Raw genomic sequence first — 22,730 nt, forward strand, 5'->3', positions numbered from 1 at the left:
ACATCCCAGATGGAGGTCCTTTACTTTCATCAATTCTTCCAAAATTCATTACTGGGGTAAAATTGGACTTTTTTGTAGAGCTCCAATTCCCAACATGAGCTTTCATTGGAAATGAGGCAGGAAGTTTGGAGCCGCCTCCGTCATTCCGTCATGAAACGGCTCCAACGTTGGTTCCGATGAAACGCCTACCGCTGGAGTTCTTGTTTAAACGTCGGCTGCGATCAATGGCCTTTTACGGGAGAAGAATTAGCTTTGGGACTATTTTTAGAAGCAATCGTAGCTTTTTTTTCTTTTTTTCTTCCGCTAGTAGCCACAAACACACGCTCGCACGCAAACGGGTGGCGTATTTACACGCTTGCAAATAGTTCCCTGGGGGCAAAAGGCCTCCCAAAAAAGCCGCCTGTCTTATTGATACGCAGGCTTAACCGCAATTGGCTATTGATTTGAACACATTTGCCGTCACAAATGCTCATGTTGTTCACGTTCCCGCTTTAAAATGGATTTCTTGGAGAGAACATAGCAAGACTTTTGAAAATACTCCAGCCACCACAAAGGCCTCACCTGCACACAAAAAAGCTTCATGTCATGAAAAAGAATAGTTTTAAGAACAAATAGGGTGGCGTTTACCGTATTTACTGCCATATAAGCGTATTAAATTGCCTTGCTATCATTGAATTTTAAAATTTCTCACGTATAAGCCGCCCTTGAGTTTCACAATTTTCACCTATTGGTGGTTTTAATAGGAATGTGTTACTTCATCACATGAGGTATTTCTGAGATACGTGCTGTATGAATCAGAAGCACAATATTAGGGTCAATATCATAAGGAATGAATTCATCCAGTAATGGTTGTTTTCCTACTGCAAAACAGAAAATAACCAACAAATAGTAAATGTTACAAATTCGGCTTATATGCGAGAAAAGACGCTACATCTTATTTTTTTTCAACATAGGGTGGAAAATATTGGCTTTTCCAAAAACGTCCGCCTTTTATCATCCCGTAACGATATCCAAGCAAAGGCTGTCAAAACACGGCAAAAAATGTGGGCTAAACAGCGGCTTTTGATCTGGCGCCGGCCGTTCGTCAAGAATAGATGTTCCTCCTACACAAACACTGTCACGCTTGCCGGGGTCTGGAGCGCAGACTATAAACACGGCGGGCGGGCGGGCGCCACCAAAATAAAAGCCCAACGACAAATAACTTGGAAGATTGGACATATGTGGCTGTCCGTAGAGAGTTATTGAATCTCCAGTTTTTCTTTTTTTTTTGGCATCATTTTCTTCCTTCTTTCCAACAAGTGGCTGAATGAATGACAGGCGCACTTTGTGGGTTTTAAGGGGGTGCTGCATCTCTCTCTCTCTCTCTCCTCCCTCTCTCTCTCTCTCTCCATCTCTGCGTCTCTCCCTTACTCCCTTTCCAAAGTCGCCAGCGAGTGAGCGAGCGAGTCGTGATCGAGCACGGCGGTCCGGCGGCGCTGGCGGTCCTGCGAGTCGCAAGTGTCGGGGGCACGATGATGAGGATGCTAATGAGGAAGAGGAGACGGAGGTGCACGTCCTCTTGCGGATACAATTGACCAGGAGAACCAGAAATCCAGAGTCGCCGTCTTGCCGAACCAAGTTCCCATGTGCAACATCAACAAGGTGGGTGCTAATTTCTTTTTTTTTCTTCCTCATGCTTCTTCTCGTGTTTGCCTTTAATTTACTCTTAGGATGACACGTGCCATAAAAAAACATGCACAGCAACAGTAGGGAGCGTACAACTTTGACAAATCGGAATGAGTGGATAATTGTATGTTGCTTTTTTTTTTCTAGCACTGCAGCAACGTCAGTGTGTGTGTGTTGTGTGTGTGTGTTGTGTGTGTGCGCGCGAGTGTGTGAGTGTGTTATTGCATGAGCACACAGTAAAGTGTCATTATTATTTGCCCAAGTCACCAAAGGCGACACTTGGTGGCTGCAGGATGAAATAATGCAGAGACTGCAGTCACGCGTTCACACTGGCATTGACATTGGTCATGGTGGTGCGAGTCCAGATCGGATCTGGATTCGAAATGTAGCAATCACAAGCAAAGGTTTAAGAGGAGTGAGCCGCTTTGTTGACTGTGACAGCGACAGACATCCAAACCCAAATGGATTAACTAATGCTGTCCCTTCGAGTTCAAACGGATTGGACGTCCTTTGCCGTCATTGGCAGTGAAACGTGATCATTTATTGCCAAATCATCCTAGTTTAAATAGATTGGACATTTATCAGTGGAGTTATTGTTGCTTGGTTTTCGGAACTCAAAAGTTCAAAGTAGTTTGTTTTTAAATTATAATTATAATTGCCATTGAATTTGAAACAGAGGGAAATAATAGATAAAGAATAGGTACTCCAATTCTCATATATTGCTTTTTTTTAAAGATTTTGCTTTGGAGATGCAACATTAACTTTTTAAAGACTTGTTTTTGTCCGCTTTCCCCTCTGACTTGTTTTCTCAACGATGTTCATTATTTGACTTTATTGCTGACGTCCCCGACATTTCCTTGTTAGGGAAATTTGTCATCAGGGAGGGCAACAACAACAACAAAAGAAGAAAAAGAAAAGACGAGTGCTGGAAGCACGTTTTTCTTTTTTTTTAGCCGCAGTCGCCGGGCAACCGCTGGCGCTGTCAATCAATTAGCAAGCTTAATGGGTTTTACGTCTGGACAGCATCGGGGCCCGCCTGTCAATCCAGGAGCCGCCAGCTAAAGCTAATGTCGTTACCCGTGCTGCTAATTGCAATTAACTTAGCACTGCGATTGTATACATTCGGGAACGCTGGATTTCTTTGGAAGTTCTTTCACTCCACTTTCATTGACCAATGAAAACAGATAAAGGTTTTTGTAACTTTAGAAGCTACGATCTGATGTTTACATTTAGTTGCAAAAATCTTTGCACTTTGTTTACTTAATGACGTGCAGTCAATTAAAATCAACGTATCAAAAAGCGGTGAAATCAGTTTGAGTGGCAAATGGAGAAGTTCCCCAAATTTTCGATGGAAATGTGCTTGTTCGTGGTTATTTTGCCTTTTTCGATATGCTAAGATCCAGGAACCAATAGGAGACCCACAACCCAACGTTCCGGGAACTTTGAACTCTCGCTACCTCTTTAATGGAAAGCCCGTCCAATCCATTGTCTCCGCAGCATCCGTCGGTCGCCGGCGGCGGGCGCTAGCCGGGGTGGTCGCGGGCTCGTCACGGGGCCATGTCCCAGTTGTACTACCGGCGCTCGGACAGCTCCACCTACCGCGACCGCATCCCACTGAGGATCGTGCGGTCCGAGTCGGAGCTGTCGGCGCTGGAGAAAGCCTACCTGGGCGCCGTGGAGAAGGGCGACTACGCCAGCGTCAAGCAGGCCTTGCAGGTGAGGCCGGACTCCCTCCGACTGGCTCGCCGCTTCTTTTTGCCGAGTCTCGCTTCACGCTTATTTTTGCCGGCAGGAAGCGGAGATCTACTTCAAGATCAACATCAACTGCATCGACCCGTTGGGCCGCACGGCCTTGCTCATCGCCATCGAGAACGAGAACCTGGAGATCATCGAGCTGCTGTTGAGTTTCGCCGTCTACGTGGGCGACGCCCTGCTGCACGCCATTCGCAAGGAGGTGGTGGGCGCCGTGGAGCTCTTGCTCAACCACAGGAAGCCCAGCGGCGGCGTACAGGTCAGTGCCGAAGGTTCGGATCCCGTCCGGACTTCCTTCCGGTTCAAATCCCCAAATTGCAGAAGCTCAAAATCCCCCGGCTTCGGCGGAAAGGTTTTTGGCTTGGAGCATTCTCTTTCAAGCGTCACGCCGTGAAATTAAATGATAAAAAAGGCGACGATGAAAAGGATCAAAAGAGTGAATGACGTGCTTTTAGGAGACGCAGCATTCGCCGTCTGATCTGCTGGCTCGAACCTTTCCTCCATAAGGGGCCCTGTTAAAAAAGATGGCTGCGCCTCGTTAATGGAAGGCAATATCCCCCGTCGCGGCCGTTCTCTTTGCTTAACGACAAGGAATTTCTGCTCTTTTTTTTGTGCTTCCTCGTTAAGAGTGAGCGTTAGTATTCAAAATCTGGGGTATTTTTGCCCCAGCAAAAGTTTGCATCCATGACCAAAACAACCAAATCACAAAAACTTCAATTGAAATGAGTAAAAAAAATCGACCTAAAATTAAATTTTGAAAAGAATACATTAAAAATAAATCCTTCAAGTCAAAAATCAACAAAAAAGTCAACAGAAATCATGAAAGGAAACCTCAAGAAAAGGGACCCTCGTTAAAATGACTTTAAAACCAAGTCAATTAGGAAGAAACTCAAGTTTACCAAATTAAAAAAAAACCATGAACATCTGTAGACCTGGCGCCAACTTTAAATAAATAAATAAAACCGCTTTTAACGAGCGATTCCCACCAGTTTGGACCAGATTGGTTTTGAGCTCTCCACCAAATCTGCAGTCGCAAAACAAGTTGATGACAAACAAATAGTTTTTTTTTTTTCATTTGGAGTGTAATAGCAGTGCACTTTTGCAGCTCGCGTACCTGCACAGCAAAAAGTGCCGCCAGCTGTCATCAATTTCGGGCCAGAAGAATATTGCGCCACCAAATTGCGTCCCCAAAAAAGCAGAAAAATAGTAGTAGTTTCAACAACATCATGCTTGTGGTTTGAGCATTTCTTTATAATTGAAAGACGTGTGTATTTTTCATCTGATGAAAGTAAAAAATGTTTTAAAAAAGTCAAAAAAATCAAGAGGGATTTGAAAATGTTAGCTTTGTGAGAGTAGCTTTTGATTTAAAGGGTTAAATCGCTGTCGCTCCGGGGGTTAATTGCTGCAGTGGCAGCGGACCGACCGATACGCCGAGTACTCGCCGAGTCATTTCATCTTTCATCTTTCCGCGGAAGCTCAGCAAGCGGTCGTCCGTCCGTCCGTCCGTCCGTCTCGCCATGCGAATCGACGCGCTTATCTCCCGCATACATTAAGCTATCTACTCCCTCTTCGTGCTCCGTCTGGAAGGGAAGAAAAAAAGCCTTTTCGCCGTATTAAGTGCTTCTGCGGCAAGGCTAGCGTGACTGTCTCGGGAATTTTATTGACCGTGCCGCTGAGGTGAGAAGAGGCCCTGAAGTGAAAAAAGACACCCACCCAAAACTTTTGCCCGTCAACAACTCGATAATGCATTGCAAGTGGCAACATCATGACACATTTGAGGATAAAGTGGCTCCAGATTTTATCCACGTCAAATGGACAAAGTAGACGTAACATTTGGACTTTTTTGGTGCTGTACTTCAATGTTTGAGTAGGGATTCCATCAAATTAGGTTGGATTGAGGGTAGTTGAGATCAGGGCTGGGAAAACTATATTGCACAAAGGGCCGCGGTGAGTGGGTGCGTTTTTTTTTTAAATTTCAACCCATAAAGTGGACACCTTTCCACAACTCTGGAATGTCACAAGTGCAATCAGTGGATGGCAGTCTGGTGCTTCTCGTTTAAGCCCAACCCCCGTCGCTTCATGTGTCTGTGCTGGATCGCTTGGAACAAAAAATTGCACCCACAGCGGCCCTCCAGGAAAGCTTTGCCCAACCCTGGCCGAGATACTCCAAATTTACGTCAAGTCAAAAATAAAAATTGCGGCAAGGAAAAGACGCTCCGTTGGAATGAATTGGAAAGCTATCTAACGAGCTCCGATGCCAACAAATACGCTTGCATTGACAAAGCTACAAAAGAGGATTTGGCTCATTAAGTCCAGCGACTCATTCAAATGGGGTCTCAATTCGAAACCTTTGTTGACGTGCACTTTCTGTGCTAGCCGAGCCAGCGTTTTGTCGCTAACGTTCATGCGTTATTCATCATGAAAAGTGCTTTGGAAATGAAGTTCTGTCTATTGTTCGAAATGCAGCAAAATGCCACCAAAGTTTTGGAGAGAATGTTTTTGCCAGATGATGAAAGAGTGATATACTATGTGAATCGCTGATGGCCATTTCCAGGTTCCTCCCATCCTGCTGGACAAGCAGTTCTCGGACTTCACGCCGGACATCACGCCCGTCATCCTGGCGGCGCACACCAACAACTACGAGATCATCAAGCTCCTGGTGCAGAGAGGCGTGTCCGTGCCGCAGCCGCACGAGGTGAGGCCCCGCCCCCCCGGACCCGAGTCGGCGTCTTGACTCTCCTTCCTCCAATACCTCATCTCCATTTAGCGGCCGACGCATTTTGCTTTCAATCGGATCAAAAAAAAGCCGCTGACTGGCAAAGTTGGAGCTATGAATAAGAATGATCGCCATATTCCTAATCACGTTAGCGAGAATCCAGGAGCTTGTAAATTGTAAAGTCTCCCAAAAGTCAAATCAAGCCTGAATCATTTCAGATTTTATCCTGGAAATGAAGATAATAAACCAATAATTTAAGTGCTACCTCCGCCAACAACCGGTCAGTCTGTCAGAGTCCGTCGGTTCAATGACAATGCGCAATTCTTCTCTTGCATATTTCCGTGCAGGTCCGCTGCAACTGCGTGGAATGCGTGTCCAGCTCGGACGTAGACAGCCTGAGACACTCGCGCTCACGTCTCAACATTTACAAGGCACTCTCAAGTCCTTCGCTCATCGCCCTCTCCAGCGAGGACCCCTTCCTCACCGCCTTCCGGCTCAGCTGGGAGCTGCAAGAACTTAGCAAGGTACCATCCTCACTTTCTTCCAAAAAATGAAATCAAAAATACAATCATGGTGCCACGTGATTATACAAAGGCTAACCCTGAATTCCAAGCGGCTTGACAAACTTGATTGGCTAAGACCAAATTTTCATTCAAGGTCATCTGGAAATGACCAAAATGGCCATAAAATGGGGTAGCATGTACAAGAAGCTCTTCAGACTAGGTTCTAGACAGCAAGATGGTATTGGCTACCAATCTGGTCCCAGCTTTTAACGCGGGTTCTTTGGTTCCAGGTAGAAAACGAGTTCAAGTCCGAGTACGAGGAGTTGTCTCAGCAGTGTAAAGAGTTTGCCAAAGACCTTCTGGACCAGACCAGAAGCTCTCGAGAACTCGAGATGATCCTCAACTACAGAGATGATTTCAACCTACTGGAGGAAGAGGGCAACGGAGACCTGGCCAGACTCAAGTTGGCCATCAAGTACCACCAAAAAGAGGTGAGACCGCTTGTTATTCAGAACCGTCAACCACCTAACCGACCGGCATCCAGCTTTGCGCCTCGACGACGTAAGCGACAAAAACGAGCTTTCTGGGTCGGGCTGCTCGCCGCTTCTCGAGCTCTCCTAGCTCTGGCGCTCTGCAGTTTACGCAACACTCGAAGCCGACTATAATAGCAATGGCATCGTGACTCACCAGGATCGTTTTTGACCTTCTGGAAACACTCAAATGTCGGACAAGCACGACAAATTGATCATTTGTAGCCCGGGGAAGTGTCTGAGTGCTGCACGGTAAAACCATTTCTGTTGGTCTCTTCTTTAGCCTCAATGTTTGATTGCGCTTTTTCGACACCGAGTCAACAACGGATGTTGAAGTTGAACATCTGGAAAGGACTCGGTCCCAAGTGAGACGTCACGTGGTGTTCCTTAAAAGACGGACGGCAACATTCCATCCTGGACATCGTATGCCGCTCACATTTGCACTCCAAGAGCAAATGAAAGAAATCCTCTCATCGAGTCGGGGGCACGTGGGGGGTGGGGGTGTCGCCAGGAGGTAATCGGCGGTTTTAATGCTGATTTTATCTTTGTGATCTGACGCTTCACCGCTTTCCGTCACAGCCGGCGAGCGTGTTTTGCTCCTCTTTTTCTTTTCCCGTTGTACTGCTAATTTTTTACCGCAGCCTATTTCGGCAGCATCGCTCGGGGGGGGGGGGGACCTCGTTCCATTTATTTTCGAGTACTCTTAAGGGTATATTAATAGGATGGAAAGCTAAAGGAACTTGGGAATGTGTGCTTCAACAGGCCGGATCGCCAAGCTCGCTCTGTTTTCACCTCTTGAACCCTCAAAATAGCCTCGGACTTCAGAATGTTACATGACGAACGGAGTGTTGCACAAAGTGAACTCTCGCAACCTCCCTACGTAACGCCATCCCATCACGACGACGGAGTCCAAGGTCTCCTCCGGCTCTCCGTGGGCGTTTGTCGGCCCTTCTCGGCGGCGCTTCTGACACGCGTCGGCTTTGCGTTTCACTTTTCTGCTCGACTTTTGTGTTCCTTTTGACATTTTGTATGTCTCCAAATGTGAGTCACTTGAGTCGTGCACTGGCGCACACGCCGATGAATTAGGAGCCCTTGTTGCCATGGGAACCAGGCTGCAGAGTCGGCGCCCGACCGTGCGGGTCGACGCGCGGCGGCTCCGATCTCGCAGTGTTCTTTTGGCCGCGCGTGTCTGCTCTTTCATCTCGGTAGAATCCAAAGCGGCCTTTCCGAGTTAAACATCAACGTGCCGCGAAACGCGGTTCCACTCCCGTCCTGTAGAGGGCGATGAATAGAAAATCCAATGTGTCTCTCTGTTGACATTGGTCATTGTTTTTCAGTTTGTGGCGCAGCCCAACTGCCAGCAGCTTCTGGCGTCGCGCTGGTACGACGAGTTCCCGGGTTGGAGGCGGCGCCACTGGGCCGGCAAGTTCCTGACCTGCGTCTTCATCGGGCTGCTGTACCCGGCGTTCGCCGTCTGCTACCTGACGGCGCCAAAGAGTCGCTACGGGCTGTTCATCCGCAAGCCCTTCATCAAGTTCATCTGCCACACGGCGTCCTACCTGACCTTCCTGTTCTTGCTGCTGCTGGCCTCGCAGCACATCGTCACCACCGAGCAAGACCGTCAGGGCCCGGCGCCCACCACCGTGGAGTGGATGATCCTGCCCTGGGTGCTGGGTGGGTGAGAACGGCCCGGTCCAACCGGGGAGGGCCGCATTGTAAACCCTTTTGTCTGAGACCAACCATGTTTTGCCTTTGCAGGCTTCATCTGGGCCGAGATCAAACAAATGTGGGACGGCGGTTTCCAGGACTACGTCCACGACTGGTGGAACCTGATGGACTTTGTGATGAACTCCCTGTACCTGGCCACCATCTCCCTCAAAGTCGTCGCTTACACCAAGGTAACCCGCTTTCCGCCGTTCCGGTCTTTGGCTGACTCGGAGGCGGTCTTCTTCCGGCAGTACAGCGGCAGCAAACCCAGGAACCAGTGGGAGATGTGGCACCCGACGCTGGTCGCCGAGGCGGTTTTCGCCATCGCCAACATTTTCAGCTCCCTGCGTCTCATCTCGCTCTTCACGGCCAACTCCCACCTGGGACCCCTGCAGATCTCCCTGGGCCGGATGCTGCTGGACATTCTCAAGTTTCTCTTCATCTACTGCCTGGTAAAGCCACTCGCCGTCACCCTCGCGGAGCAACGAGACCAAGGAGACGCCTGGAGTGGCCCGATCTGCCCCCGCCGCAGGTCCTTCTGGCCTTTGCCAACGGCTTGAACCAACTCTACTTCTACTACGAAACCAAAGCCGCGGACGAGAGGGGCAAGTGTAAGGGCATCCGATGCGTGGAGCAGAACAACGCCTTCTCCACGTGAGTTTGGACTCTGGAAGCTCGGGATGACAAATTTGGTAACGGTCTCCGCCTGTGCCCATCCTCTGCGTTCAAACGTCTCCTCCAGGCTCTTCGAGACCCTGCAGTCTCTATTCTGGTCCATCTTCGGCCTGATCAGCCTGTACGTGACCAACGTGGACGCCGACCACCAGTTCACCGAATTCGTGGGCGCCACCATGTTCGGCACCTACAACATCATCTCCCTGGTGGTGCTGCTCAACATGCTCATTGCCATGATGAACAATTCCTATCAGCACATCGCGGTCAGAACGCGGCGGAAGGTCTGAAAGGACGCAGCCGCCGGCTCGAATTAATCCCGTGAACCACCTTGCCCCGATGCAGGACCACGCGGACATCGAGTGGAAGTTCGCCAGGACCAAACTTTGGATGAGCTACTTTGAGGAGGGGGCCACCCTACCGCCGCCCTTCAACATCGTCCCCAGTCCCAAGTCCTTCTGGTACCTGGTCTGCTGGTTCAAGACGCGGGCGTGCCGGGGGAACGGCGCCGCCCGGCAAAACACCATCGGCACGCTGGGGGTAGGGATGGATTTTTGCTGCCGGACTTCCAAATAGTAGCATAAAGACGATGCGTCTTTGTCTCCCCTGCAGAGGCGGGCTGCGGAGAACCTGAGAATAAACCATCAGTACCAGGTAGGCCCCACCCTCATGTGGCTCCATATTTGCGCTCTTCCATCTGCTGCTGGAAGTGATGAGTCACATCCACAATCAGTGGGGTGTGTAGTTCTATTTGCGCGCCTCTGTGGGGGGGTAGGGGGCCTAGGTTTTTTTTCCTCTTTTCTTCCTCCGCCGCCGCTCGCCATTTCTCTCCCGGCTAACGGGCCGTGACGTTTCCACGGAGACGAGCGGCGCCGATTGGAAAAAGTGCCGACAGCCTCTTTGCCGGATGCGTGTGCTGTGCGCAGGAGGTGCTGAGGAACCTGGTGAAGCGCTACGTGGCCGCCATGATTCGAGACGCCAAGACGGAGGAAGGCCTGACGGAAGATAACTTCAAGGTCTGGGAGTCCGGCCTTCTCCGGTGGTCTTGGTTTCCAAACTCTGACCCCCCGGCCTTGTCCGACAGGAGCTGAAACAGGACATCTCCAGCTTCCGTTACGAGGTGATGGGCATGATGAAGATGGGGCGGGTGGTCCCGCAGGGGGGACGAGACGGCGGCCCCGTGGCCCCTCCGGAGCCCGTCCCCCCGTCGGAGCCCGTCCCCCCTCGCCCCGACGGCTCTCTGGAGACGCCGTGCCGCGCGCCGGTCAGAAGCCACCGTTTCAAGGCGGCCGCCTCCCTCCTCCGACGGGTGGCGTCGGCCTCCCGCGCCCCCGCCGCCTATAACGGGCTCCCCAATGGCGCCGCCCCGTCTCCCGGCGACGCCCCGAGCTTATTCGACGACCGCGGCAACTTTGCCGTCTTCCACAAACGGCACCAACCGGGTGGCTCCCGGCGGCGGGGGGGAGGCGCCGACGGGGCGGGACCCGCCGACCTTTCCCGAAAAATGTACTCTCTGTCGGAGGAGGCGGAGGAGGAAGAACAGGGTCCGGACGTGGGCCGCCTGGCGGAGACGGAAGACGAGAGCACGGCCTGAACTTTGACCTCGGCGGTGGCAAACGGAGTGGCGAGGACCTTGCCACCAAAAAGTTTGCAAAGTCCAAAAAAACGGGTGGTGGTTGTTGTTGTTGGGCCGTCTCCTTACTGATCACAAGCTCCACCCCTTTTGTTATATGGAAAAAGAGCACCTTGCTTCCAAAAATGTCACCAAGTGGCAGCTCACTTTGGTTCCTTCTTGCATCATGAAGAAATGTTCATCTTGGTAGGTTCCAGCTGATCTGCCTTCTAACGGGCCGGTCAACACATGGAGTCCACTTCCGCCCCCTTTTTTTAAGCAAGGCAAACGAGAGTGAAGTTGAAGTTCTACTCTGAGACTCAGGGAGGCGCTCAAGTGTGAATGTGTGCGTGTTAGTTTGCGCGCAGCAATAGAATCCCGACGTGCGCCCGCCTGAAGACTTTATGCCTTACTTTGGAGGTTTTGTGCACTTTATAGCTTTTTTTCCCGTTCTCCTTGTCGTGCTTTCTATGCAACGAATGCATCCAAGGCCGCGCTTTCAATGCTGACCGCAAGGGGCGTCGTTTCCCAAGCATGAAGCGAGGGCAAATGATGAATTATGGAACCATTTGTCATATGTTCATTGGGACTCCTCGCTTGTTCAGTGTTTTGAGCTAGTGAAAAGTCATTCAATAAATAAAATAGTTGAGGAAACAAAAATGTTTATGAAAGTCAGTTTTTATATTTTGGACTAAAATATACAGCTTTTACATTATTTTAAGGTTTTTTTGGGGGGGGGTGATTTAGTTATTCATTTTTTAAACATAGAAAAATGCTGATCTGCTTTTTGGTGTTTAAAGACGTGGTCCATTTCACAAAACTAGGCACTAGGTATTTTTCTTTCTTTGTTAACCTCCAAAATGTGCAATTTTCTCCTCCCTAAATATACATGATGATCTTTCTGAAAGCAATTCTGTGAATTTTGCAGACTGTACCACCAAATTTGGACCACCAGATGGAAACATCACAGCACGATGGTGACCACTCATTCATTTCATTGACTTCACCTTCCAATTGAATGGAATCGAATTATTAACCTCTGGTAAGATGATTTTTTATCATAAAATTCCAAAACATTTTCTTCAAGTCATTAATCTTAGTGTAATGAGCACACACACACACTTTTGACATGTTCTTACTCCCACTTAATTCACCCTTTTTGCATCAATGTATATTTATGAATGCGTTGTTTGCCTTAAACATAAATGTTGCCATTTGTTGAATCTTTAAAACCTACTACTATTATATACAACATAGGTACAGTATATGTATACCCACAATTTCAAAATGGGATATTTTCCGGGGAAATTGAAACAAAAGTCATCCATTAGAAAGTATCAAATATATTCTTCTGCCCCTTGTCCATAAAATAAAGTACTATATGTTCAGAGAAGTTTAAAAAAATCTTTGAATTGGGAAAAAAAACTGTTTTAGAAAGTTTTATGTCTACTTTTTGGAGAAAAAAGAATGTATGATAACATATATGCATGCACAGTGATTTTAAGATAACTTTCAGGATCTGAATTGAACAAAAAAAGAAGGCCGTGGGGCACTGCCACACCTGCCCCGGATTACAAATTCACAAAGACATAGATTATTAAATTCATGACCCGAACGAAATAACATATCATATCATAACAATGTTTTTTCTGGCGGAACGCACGCTGGCGTTTCGGGGGCTCCGGGGTGTGATGGAGGTGGGCCATGACCCAACTGCGTTGAGTCACTTGTCTTTGGTGGGAGTCGATGGATGGATGGGTGGGATCACGGGGGCTAGGCCTTGTATGTGTGCATGAGGTGGGGGGGGCGTAGGGGTTTTATAAAAGCAAGGCCTGGCCCGCTACCGTGCACACATTGACTTGCGAGGTCCAGCGCGCATCATGACGACCCCCGGGATGCATCGGGCAGTGGCGGCGGCCGCCTTCATTCTGGCGGCGGTGTGCTCGCGAGCCACCGTCCAGGCGTCGGCCTACGACAAGATCGTCAGTCACAGCCGCATCAGGGCCCGAAGCCAGGGGTAAGAAGGCCAAAAACTTGATGCATTTATTAGGACGGGCAGGGAAAGACTTTTTTTTTTTCTATTTCAGAGTTTTTATGCAAAAGAAAATGAGCAATGACAAAGAAAAAAATCGTCTACATTTGGGAGGGGTTTATGTATTGATTCAATGAAAAAGTGATGCAAATTCAATTAAATTAAACATGAAAATGTTCATAAAACTAAATAAACATATATTTATCTTAATGGATGTGTACCAATTTTGAAAACAGGATTTATTTGAACCACTCATTTTTATTTATCTTAATGGATGTACCAATAAAAACCTTAATAGATTCCAAAAGCAAGTTAATGATCAAAAATTGCTTAGCATTAATTCGAAAAGATATGATTTATTTGAAAAGTCTTATTTTAAGAGTGACTTTAGAACACATCTCAATAGTGACGTTAAAAACAAGGTATCCAAAAACAACTGTTTCAATTGTGTCAAAATAATTTGAATGAACTCAATGATCAAAAAAAAGAGGGACTTTAATGTTAAATTCCAATCTGTGTTTTAAAGTGTGTGTGTGTTCCTTGGCATCCAAACTCCGGTTTTCAAGCTTCCTTTGTGAGCATCATTTGTTGACATTCCTGGACATGCTGTCTGTCAACAACATCCACCTTTAATCCCCCCCCCCTCCTCTTAATCCCATTCATTCAGACCCAACGTATGCGCCCTGCAGCAGGTTTTGGGGACCAAGAAGAAATACTTCAGCACATGTAGGAACTGGTACAAAGGCACTATCTGTGGCAAGAAGGCGTAAGTAGCCCACCTTTTTTCCCTACGGGGTGGGGGCTTTTTTTTTTTTATATCCGATAAACATTGCCTATGCTTTATAAGGGATTTTTTGTTGTTGTTGTTAATTGTCATGTCAGCACTGTTTCATGTGGATAAGTTTTGTGGGTGGACCGAATAGACGTAAGCCACCAAGTTGACGTCCCGGGTTGAATTTTCCATCCGGAACAAACCAGCTCTTTTTGATGGGTTAAAGCCAAAAGCCAAAAGTAAATTGTAGCTGCTTATAAAATAAATGAATGCATTTTCTTTTTCAAATCCCTTAAGCAAATCGTCATTAGAAGACGATTGGAGAATGAACTTCGTTTGTTCAACTGACGTCCGATTTCTGCATGGAAACCATTTACAACAAAGACAAATGAGTGTCTCGGGGGAGAAAACACGTGTGTTCATTTGCGGACAAACTAACAAGATGACAAGACCGCTAAAGAAACAAGTACTTGAGTGTTAGCTTGAAGCGTAAACGCAGGAAGGAAAGGGCTACCGCTGCTTGATGAGGCCACGAGGGAGCTTGTTGATTAGCTGACTTAAAAAGAAAAGGGAAAAAAAACAACGTAAGCGATGCCAGCCACCATCCGCGTCTGCATGTGTGTTTTGTACGTTGACTAGCAAGTCTGTCCAAATATTAGAAACAGCTGTCTCTAAGATGAGACCGCTTTGATCCAAAATGGCTGACTTACGGTTCAATTCCGTTTTCTGTTGATGAGTAGAACTGGCCTTACGAAATGATTTTTTAAAACAGTTTATCAAGGCAAATCATTCCATTTTTTTCTTTAAAATCTTTCCAATCATTCTCTAATATAATCAAGTTCCTGTTTTATTTTGTCCATGACCCTTTTTCAAGCATCCCGTTTTTGTTTTTGTTTTCTAATTTTGTATGGATTGATCCGATCATCAGATTTGTGGCATAAACCGAAGACTTCTGATTCGATATTGTGATTTGTGCACGTGTTTTTAATTTACGCCCATGTGGAGCGCATCTGTAACCCCGTCGGCGGGGGATGACATCATGGCTGCCTCGCGTCCAGCTGTTTGTGCGGATATTGGCACATCTCGCCTGGTGTGAATCTCACACAAACAACACAATTATTAACGCAGTCCATTATCCCAGCGTGCAGACCAGCTTTTTTTGGGAGCGTGCTTCGGCATTTTACGAGGCCGCCGCCGCCGTCCCGATGGACCGTCGCCCGCCAAGTAGTTTTGCATTGGAATGCTGGGAGAGAACTCCACCGGGCCTTTTGAAGGATGTGTACTCGAAAAAACGTGGCCGTCTCACAAACATGTCTCTGTCCCCGCCCCCCTCCCTGGCAGCATGGTGGTGTACGAGTGCTGTCCCGGCTACATGGGCCTAGAAGGCATGAGAGGATGTCCCGCAGGTGGGTGCCAAAGAATTTCGCCTACTGGCCAACGGTTCTTCACACGGAGCCCATTTCTTCCAAAGTGGCTCCAATCGACCACGTGTACGGCACGCTGGGGCTGGTGAAGGCGTTGGACGCGCAGCGATACGCCGACCTGTCCAAGCTGAGGGAGGAGATCGAGGGTAAAGGATCCTTCACCATGTTCGCGCCAAGCGACGACGCCTGGAACCGGCTGGAGCCCGTGAGTACATTTGAGTTCATTCCAGAGCCCCTACCAGGTCCTAAAGTGCATTCATCACCCTCGAGAAGAAGTCTACTAATGTTATTTATTGTTTCCCGCGTGGCGACAGAGCGTCCGGTCGGCACTGGTGAGCAACGTCAACAAGGAGCTGTACAATGCTTTACGCATGCACATGGTCAACTCGCGACTCCTGACCAAAGACATGAAGGACGGCTTGACCGTCACGTCCATGTACGACGACATGGGCCTGAACATCAACCACTACTCCAATGGGGTGAGCCTGCCCGCCCGCCCGCCCGCCGGAGAACGCTGGCGGGAATCGGCTCTCACTCGCAAAGGTCACCGTTTTGTCGCCGACCCCAAGGTGGTGACGGTGAACTGCGCCAGGATCGTCCACGCCAACCAGGTGGCCACCAACGGCGTGGTGCACGTCATCGACCGCGTCATCGGCGCCGTCACCAACACCATCAAAGGCGTGCTGGACGTGGAAGACGAGCTGTCTTCCTTGAGCGTAAGCGAACTCCTCTCCCCAAAAAATGCCAGTCGAGGGGTTTTGAGGTCACTCCCTGACCTCGGTGATCACAGGCGGCCGCGTTGACCTCTGGCGTGATGGACAAGCTGGACCAGCCGGGACAGTACACTCTGTTTGCCCCCACAAATGCCGCCTTTGAACGCTTGGGACCGGGCTACCTGGAGCGTCTCATGGGAGACAAGGACATCAGTACAGGTAGGCTATCACGTTTTGAGCAATCCATAACCGAAAAGCCATTTTTGCATTTTAGCGGGGTGACGTTTTATGACACAATTGGGATGGGACAATGACTTCATAATTGATAGTACACCCAGACATAGTGTTCAGTGTGGTATTTGAACAAGCCCCACCCTCGCACGTTTAAAACGGGGCAGATTTACGACTTCAGCGATGGCAAAGACCCAACAAATTAGTCATAGTCGTTTGAAGCTGGAGCGCACGCTTGATTTTGCCGTGACTCACGTCTTCTGCAGGTCCCTTTAGGTCACATTTGGCAAAGAAAGGAGTCAATTTGGCCTGGCGGTCGTTTTCACAGTGCCAACGGCTGCATTCAAATGGAACTTTGATGTTTGTTGACTTCAAATATGGATGTGGTTCCCCTATGCAAACACCCAATGAGTGTCTCATTATCACGGTTTCAGTAGTTTGAGCTTAAATCCAAGGTCCTTACATGTCTTCCAGCCCTGGTCAACTACCACCTGCTGAAGAGCGTCCAGTGCTCAGAGGCCATCATGGCTGGTTCCGTGTACGAGACGGAGGAGGGCAGCACCGTGGAGATCGGATGCGACGGCGATAGCCTCACGGTCAACGGCATCAAAATGGTGCTCAAGAAGGACATCGTCGCCACCAACGGCGTCATCCACCTCATTGACCAGGTCCTGGTGCCCAACTCGGGTGAGTCGTACGTGTCGTCGGCGAGACACACCTGGACCATTCTGAACTTCCTGTCCCTTTTAGCCAAAGACGTGTTGGAACTGTTGGACTCCAACCAGAGCACCTTCAAGGATCTGGTGTCAGAACTGGGTTTAGCCACAGCCTTAGGGCCCAAGACGGAGTACACGCTCCTCGCCCCCCTCAACTCCGCCTTCACCGGTGAGTCCTACTTTAGCCATGCCAGAATCCTTGGACTTGAGTCCCTGAAACCTGTTTCGTTTTAGCGACTGGACATTTTGCTAGGCAAGTCTATCTCGAGTAGCCTCACAAAAACCTCATTTGCTTTCCAGGCGAGGTCATGTCCACTGACCAGACGGTGCTGAGGTACCTTCTGCAAAATCACGTCTTGAAGCTGAAGGTCACTCTGAACGAGCTCTACAACGGACAACTTCTGGAGACGTTGGCCGGGAAATTTCTGCGCGTCTTCATCTACCGCACGGTGAGCTCCCGTCGATTGGTTTTCAAGAATAAACAAATAAGAAGTCACCACTCGGCGCCATATTCTTTGCAAATTGGAGATCACCCTTCGATCGAAAAATGTACGTATCATCTGGCTTTGTTTTGCCATTTACGCTTGCTGTTGATTGCAATCAATGTCAGGCGGTGTGCATCGAGAACGCCTGCATGGTGCGAGGAAGCAAGCAAGGAAGCAATGGCGTCCTCCACCTCATCAGGACCATCATCAGACCCTCGGAGATGAGCACCTACGACATCCTCAAAGCGGACGGACGCTTCACGTGAGGATTTGGACTCTTTTCATTGGCATTTTTCCACAAGCAGTCGTAACTGACCGATTTCCATTCCGAATCCAGAATTTTCCTTTCTCTGATGGAGACGGCTGACCTGGTGGACCTTCTGAAGCAAGACGGCTCATTCACCGTCTTCGCGCCGACGGACGAGGCCTTCGCCGACCTGGACGCTGGTGACGTGAAACTGCTGAAAGGTCAGTCGATTGGCTGCAGTCTGGCGTCGACAAAGTCCTGGAGATCCCGATGGGAAATTTCTTTCTATTCTCCAAGGCAACCCGACCGCACTGAGGACCATTTTGCTCTACCACATCAGCCGTGACATCTTCATCAATGGTGGCTTGGAAGGGGGCGTGACCAACCTGTTGAAGACACTGCAGGGCAAGAACCTGCAAGTTTTGTCCGTAGGTCACCCACTTGGAAATTAACACGGGGCATAGCGCCGAAAGATTTCTCTCTATTCTTATTGATTTTGTCCAAAAGAGGCCTTTGAGGTGCTGCAGGCCATTTTGAAACTCAGATTGGATCACTGGAGGGGTTCCAGAAATTGTAAGGAACTGGCTGCTCCATCAACTGTACACTTGAGCTCCCTCTCAACCCACCAGGAAGTGTGGTGACATCAAACTTGGGCTCGGCGAGGGTCTGTGGGGGAGGGGAAAAACATCCCCAAGTGACTCAGCCAGACTTCCTGATTGCAGGAAGTTTGGTCACTAGGCAGACGGGCCTGCTTTCACGATTAACCCTCAAATTTAAAAGCGACCACTTCCTGTGCTTTCCAAATATGCTAACGGGGAGGAAATTGAAAAATGGAATCGTGTTCCACTATAGCACATCTAAGAGTCTTTGTGTGCATTTGTCCAGGCAAACAACTCTATTCGCGTCAATTCCGTGGACATACCGGACAGTGACCTGATGGCCACCAACGGTGTCATTCATGTGGTGAACAACCTTCTCTATCCAGCAGGTTGGTACTTTTTGACAAAAACATGGAAAAGTTCCACTCTGACGACATCTGACGTTTCCTTGTAGATCTTCCCGTAGGCAGTGAAGACCTGTTGTTCATCCTCAGGAAGATCATCAAGTACATCAAGATCAAGGTAGGGGATGAGGATCTTGTAGGGAAGAACTATGTATTTCCTGAAGTTGGCAAAAAAATACTTACTATTGTATGAGCTGAATTGAAACAATGACAAAATATTCAGCACCAAATGGAGGCCTATCAGGTCTAATACCATCATTTCACGGTCTCTTTGTGACCCCCCCCCCCTTCTGATTTTTTTGAATTTCAGTTTGTGTCCGGCTTCTCTTACGCTGAGATACCGCTCACCTTTATCAGTAAGTTTGTTTCCTTTCCTCACTGAGCTTGGCGTGCTAAATAGGCTGACGCTAAAGATGCTTGTTTGTCCACAGGGAGGACCATTACCACAACAAAGTACACAGAGAAAAGTAAGGCCAAGTTCTCACTGGAGATCCGGGCCGGTCGTTAGTGCGTGAATCCCCAAAAGTGACGTTTAGGGGTTAGCGCTTTTCCGTAGCGGCATCTTATGGGATTAGGTTTGTGATCTTGGAAATTTCTGGGAACTTTTTAATGATGGAATTCTTCCAGGCTCCGATTACATTCCGGCTTCCTGCCATCATCCGCTCTTAAAGTCCTCTGGGACATGTCGGCGTATCAAATCTCGGCATTTTGGAATGAGCTCATTAGGCTGTCAGTGTATCAGTGAAGTTCACCTCAGAAGTAGGCAGGCATGCCTCTGGATATTGAGTCACGTAGACGAGATAAAAGTAGGAGCTACTTACTGGAAACGAGAGGCACCAGGCGGGAGAAATCCAAGCTGTGATGTTCAGGCTTTTCCCGAAGCCTAAACTTGATGCCCTAACGCCAACAAGAAAGCCAAATCCGCTTTAGAATCTTTGCCTGAATCCCTAATAAAAACTCAGAGTTCAAGAACCTGAACATTTGGGCCGCTAAAGGGTTAGGAATGGTCAGTAGAGTTAGCGGACACCAATAAAGCCTCTCGCGACGACTGCAGATGTTCCTAGAAGAGAACTGATGCGGACGCTTCCTCCCGACAGGTCCCGACCAAACCCAAGTGATCCGAGTTATCGAAGAACAACCATCGATCACCAAGGTGGAAGGCGAATCGACCATCACCAAGGTGACACGGGTCATTGAAACGGAGCCCACCGTCACCCGGGTGGTGGTACGGGGCGAAACGGAGATTAGCGAGGGGGGCCCCTCCGTGACCAAAGTTACCAGGGTGATCGGGGAGCCCGGCCTAACCAAAGTTACCAGAGTTGTCGAGGGTAAGATGTCCGCCTTGGGAAATTGTTAACAAACGCTGGAAGATAATCAATGACTACGGATTTTTTAGGTGGGCAACTGGCGTCAGAAGGGAAGACCATCACAGGTTAGTTCCTTCATCTTCAAGGATCATCTTTTTTTGTGTCTAACAGAAATGTCACCTTCATCATTCCATTCCAACTTACAAAAGGGATCATTTATCACTCGGCGCCACACCGAGACGACAAGGTCAAATTCCAAAAGAGGAAGTTCTAGCCCCAACATTAGGTTCTACTACTGAGAAAAGAGGGTTGAGCCTGAGAAAAGCCTTGAGATGATTTATTGGTTTTCAGAGAACATTTTGTAGGAAATTCCATTGTCCAAACAAAACGTATTGGTCCTTGAAGAAGATTCCTCCCATGTGAAGGTTTTGGTTTTGGTCATAGATTCCACTCATCCAATATTCTATTTCAGAGCGGAAATTTTGAGTTTTGAAGGTTGCCATCCCAATTTCAATTGCTGAAAGAAGACTAAAGGAAATGTTTTAATCCAAGATACGGTTCTCCAGAGATGTTGTCTAACGAAATAGATTGTACCTCACAAAGACATCAAGTCCTTTTGAGCCAAGAAATTGTGTTCCATTCTTCCAGTTCTAGTCCCAAATTTCACATCATCTCTCACACAGTCCTCCGAGAACGTTCAACCAGGTGTCTTTGTCTACATGTCTTTGTCTACATGTCTTTTTCTGGTGTTTTCTTGCACGGCAGTCAAAGAGGTGCTGGTCTGAATCTGTCTCTTTGTTCGTCCATCCATCCATCCGTCTTGTCTTTTTAGTATTTTTTTTTGTATGGAGGTGGAGGTGGTAGGGTCTTTGTGTCTGTCTGTTGACATGAATTAATGGACTGACTGTCAACAACCTCCCAAGGTGGAGTGCTGTCCCCCACGGAGTTCGAGACGCAGGTCATTGAGGGTAGGGGCTCCGCTTATGTTTTCCAAAAAAGCAACAGGAGTCTTGGTGGTGTGGAGTTAAGGGGAATGAAAACAAGTCTACTGCTGCTTTTGCCCTTTTAATAATGAAGACTTATGAAAACTTGCTCCCGTTAACTTAGCGCTGGGTCCATGCAGGCCCAGACTTCTCCAGGATCACCACCATCCATGGCGACCCGCGCCTGATCAAAATGGAATCTGAGAGGATTACCAAACTCATCCAAGGTTTGTTTCCTTCTTTCTTCATGGAACCTTTCAGGTTAAAACATGTGAAAATGTCTGTCCTGGCTATTGTTGCCGCCCAAATGGTCTGATGGTTTTTCCCCATCGTTTGAGTCGGAGCGTGGCGTTTGTCCACGTGTTTGCACGCATTGGACGGCAATAACCGTTGTGTGCCTTTTTTGCAGAGGGTGGGAAGTTTGCCGCCGCCAGGAAGAGCCCAGGTGAGACAAAAAGTTGACATTTTATTTCGATTTGTGCTTGACTGGTCTCACCACGGTGGTTTTGGTCCTCAGCCGGCATAAGGAGAAGGAGGACACGCTTGGTCAAGCGTCACCGCAAGGCCACGCCCCAGTGAGACCACCACGGCTGCGGGTGAAACGCAGACCGATTCGATTGTGGATTAAGCGAGACCAAAAGAAAGTTCGACTCGGGTCTATTTTTGTATTTGAATAAGAAAAGGAGATTGTCGCGCGCGAATGCCGCCGCCAGGCGCGTACAATCCACATTTGCTGTGATCAAAAAAATGACATGAAATATGATGTCTTTCCATGGTGCTTGGATTCACCTCAATGGATGCTTTGAATTGTTTGCTGCAATACCTTCTGTAAATTATCTCATGGTCAATAAAATACATTTCATACATTTGGTGCTTCTTTGTTGTACTTTACGTTCGGTGTTTTCGTTACGTTTGCAGGAATCCGAATGTGTAGGTAGTTCAAATTTGTGGTGGAGGGGGTGGAAAATGAGAGGATATTTGTGTGGCGCCGCATCACAGAAATGATGGCTGGTTTTTATAAGCCCCCCCGGGTCATGTCAAGTTAGCGCAAGAACACCTGGCCTGGTGTCAACATCCAATGTCAGTGACAAATGTTGCCATCTGAGGTGTGTTCGCGAAGCAGGACGAGGCTTGAACTCAAGCTTTTGTCTTGGTGGGCTCCGCCACCATTACGGAGTCGCTTCAACCAGTTACAGATTAGCCGTTCCTCAAAAAAAACATTAGCAAACACCCCATTCAACATGTTAGTCATTTTTTTTCTGTATTTGCTTTGTTCGCGTGTCAAAAACAAAAGGGTCAAAATTGTCCATGGGATAAGGCTCCATCGATTTTGACATGAGTGAACGGACATTTTAGTCTTTTACATTTAAGGGGAACAATATGGGCCAGCATCGTGAGAGTATTTGATCTTAACAACTTCATTTAGTATTTGATGTTTATAGAAAACAGGTTGGTCGGAGAGTTCCAATTGTCTTTGATGTTCGAGAAAAAGCATCTTTTCTATTGTTTGAGGGTGAAGAAAAATAAAAAGGGGTAATTGCTTTTTGATTTTTTACAGGCCGTGCATCACCCAACACCTCATCAAGCCTCACCACTTCCTGGTTTCTCAAGCGGCACTTCCTGTTTCTTCAAAAGCGGCCATGCTTTCGGTCCTGCCGAT

The 22,730-nt window shown here is 48.2% G+C and overlaps 2 protein-coding genes across 4 annotated transcripts; both read left to right on the forward strand.

Annotated features, from left to right (window-relative positions):
* Window positions 1-9: 9 nt before the first annotated feature.
* Window positions 10-11,868, forward strand: LOC144067948 (short transient receptor potential channel 4-like). 2 transcript variants are annotated; one of them, XM_077592050.1, is made up of 15 exons: window positions 11-1,641; window positions 3,163-3,381; window positions 3,458-3,676; window positions 5,972-6,112; window positions 6,481-6,657; window positions 6,927-7,127; window positions 8,504-8,840; window positions 8,925-9,064; window positions 9,125-9,325; window positions 9,406-9,527; window positions 9,616-9,811; window positions 9,891-10,085; window positions 10,158-10,199; window positions 10,472-10,561; window positions 10,630-11,865. In XM_077592050.1, exons 2-15 carry the CDS (start codon window positions 3,223-3,225, stop codon window positions 11,137-11,139), a joined length of 2,730 nt encoding a protein of 909 aa, XP_077448176.1. In that variant the 5' UTR covers window positions 11-1,641; window positions 3,163-3,222; the 3' UTR covers window positions 11,140-11,865. The 2 variants fall into 2 exon arrangements, with proteins under 2 accessions (XP_077448175.1, XP_077448176.1); XM_077592049.1 differs by having other exon boundaries at window positions 10-1,641; window positions 8,925-9,325; window positions 10,630-11,868.
* A 1,155-nt stretch (window positions 11,869-13,023) lies between these two features.
* LOC144067678 (periostin-like) lies at window positions 13,024-21,936 on the forward strand. 2 transcript variants are annotated; one of them, XM_077591492.1, is made up of 23 exons: window positions 13,024-13,174; window positions 13,857-13,955; window positions 15,303-15,367; window positions 15,433-15,590; window positions 15,700-15,864; window positions 15,955-16,101; window positions 16,176-16,317; window positions 16,804-17,016; window positions 17,080-17,214; window positions 17,346-17,494; window positions 17,656-17,792; window positions 17,868-17,998; window positions 18,075-18,205; window positions 18,663-18,765; window positions 18,831-18,898; window positions 19,091-19,136; window positions 19,212-19,247; window positions 19,878-20,108; window positions 20,177-20,212; window positions 21,011-21,055; window positions 21,211-21,297; window positions 21,480-21,515; window positions 21,588-21,936. In XM_077591492.1, the coding sequence occupies exons 1-23, from the start codon at window positions 13,038-13,040 to the stop codon at window positions 21,647-21,649; spliced, it is 2,559 nt and encodes an 852-aa protein (XP_077447618.1). In that variant the 5' UTR covers window positions 13,024-13,037; the 3' UTR covers window positions 21,650-21,936. The 2 variants fall into 2 exon arrangements, with proteins under 2 accessions (XP_077447618.1, XP_077447619.1); XM_077591493.1 differs by lacking the exon at window positions 21,011-21,055.
* Window positions 21,937-22,730: the final 794 nt, after the last annotated feature.

Source organism: Stigmatopora argus, chromosome 22 (genome assembly GCF_051989625.1).
Source record: "Stigmatopora argus isolate UIUO_Sarg chromosome 22, RoL_Sarg_1.0, whole genome shotgun sequence".
Lineage (NCBI taxonomy): Eukaryota > Metazoa > Chordata > Actinopteri > Syngnathiformes > Syngnathidae > Stigmatopora > Stigmatopora argus.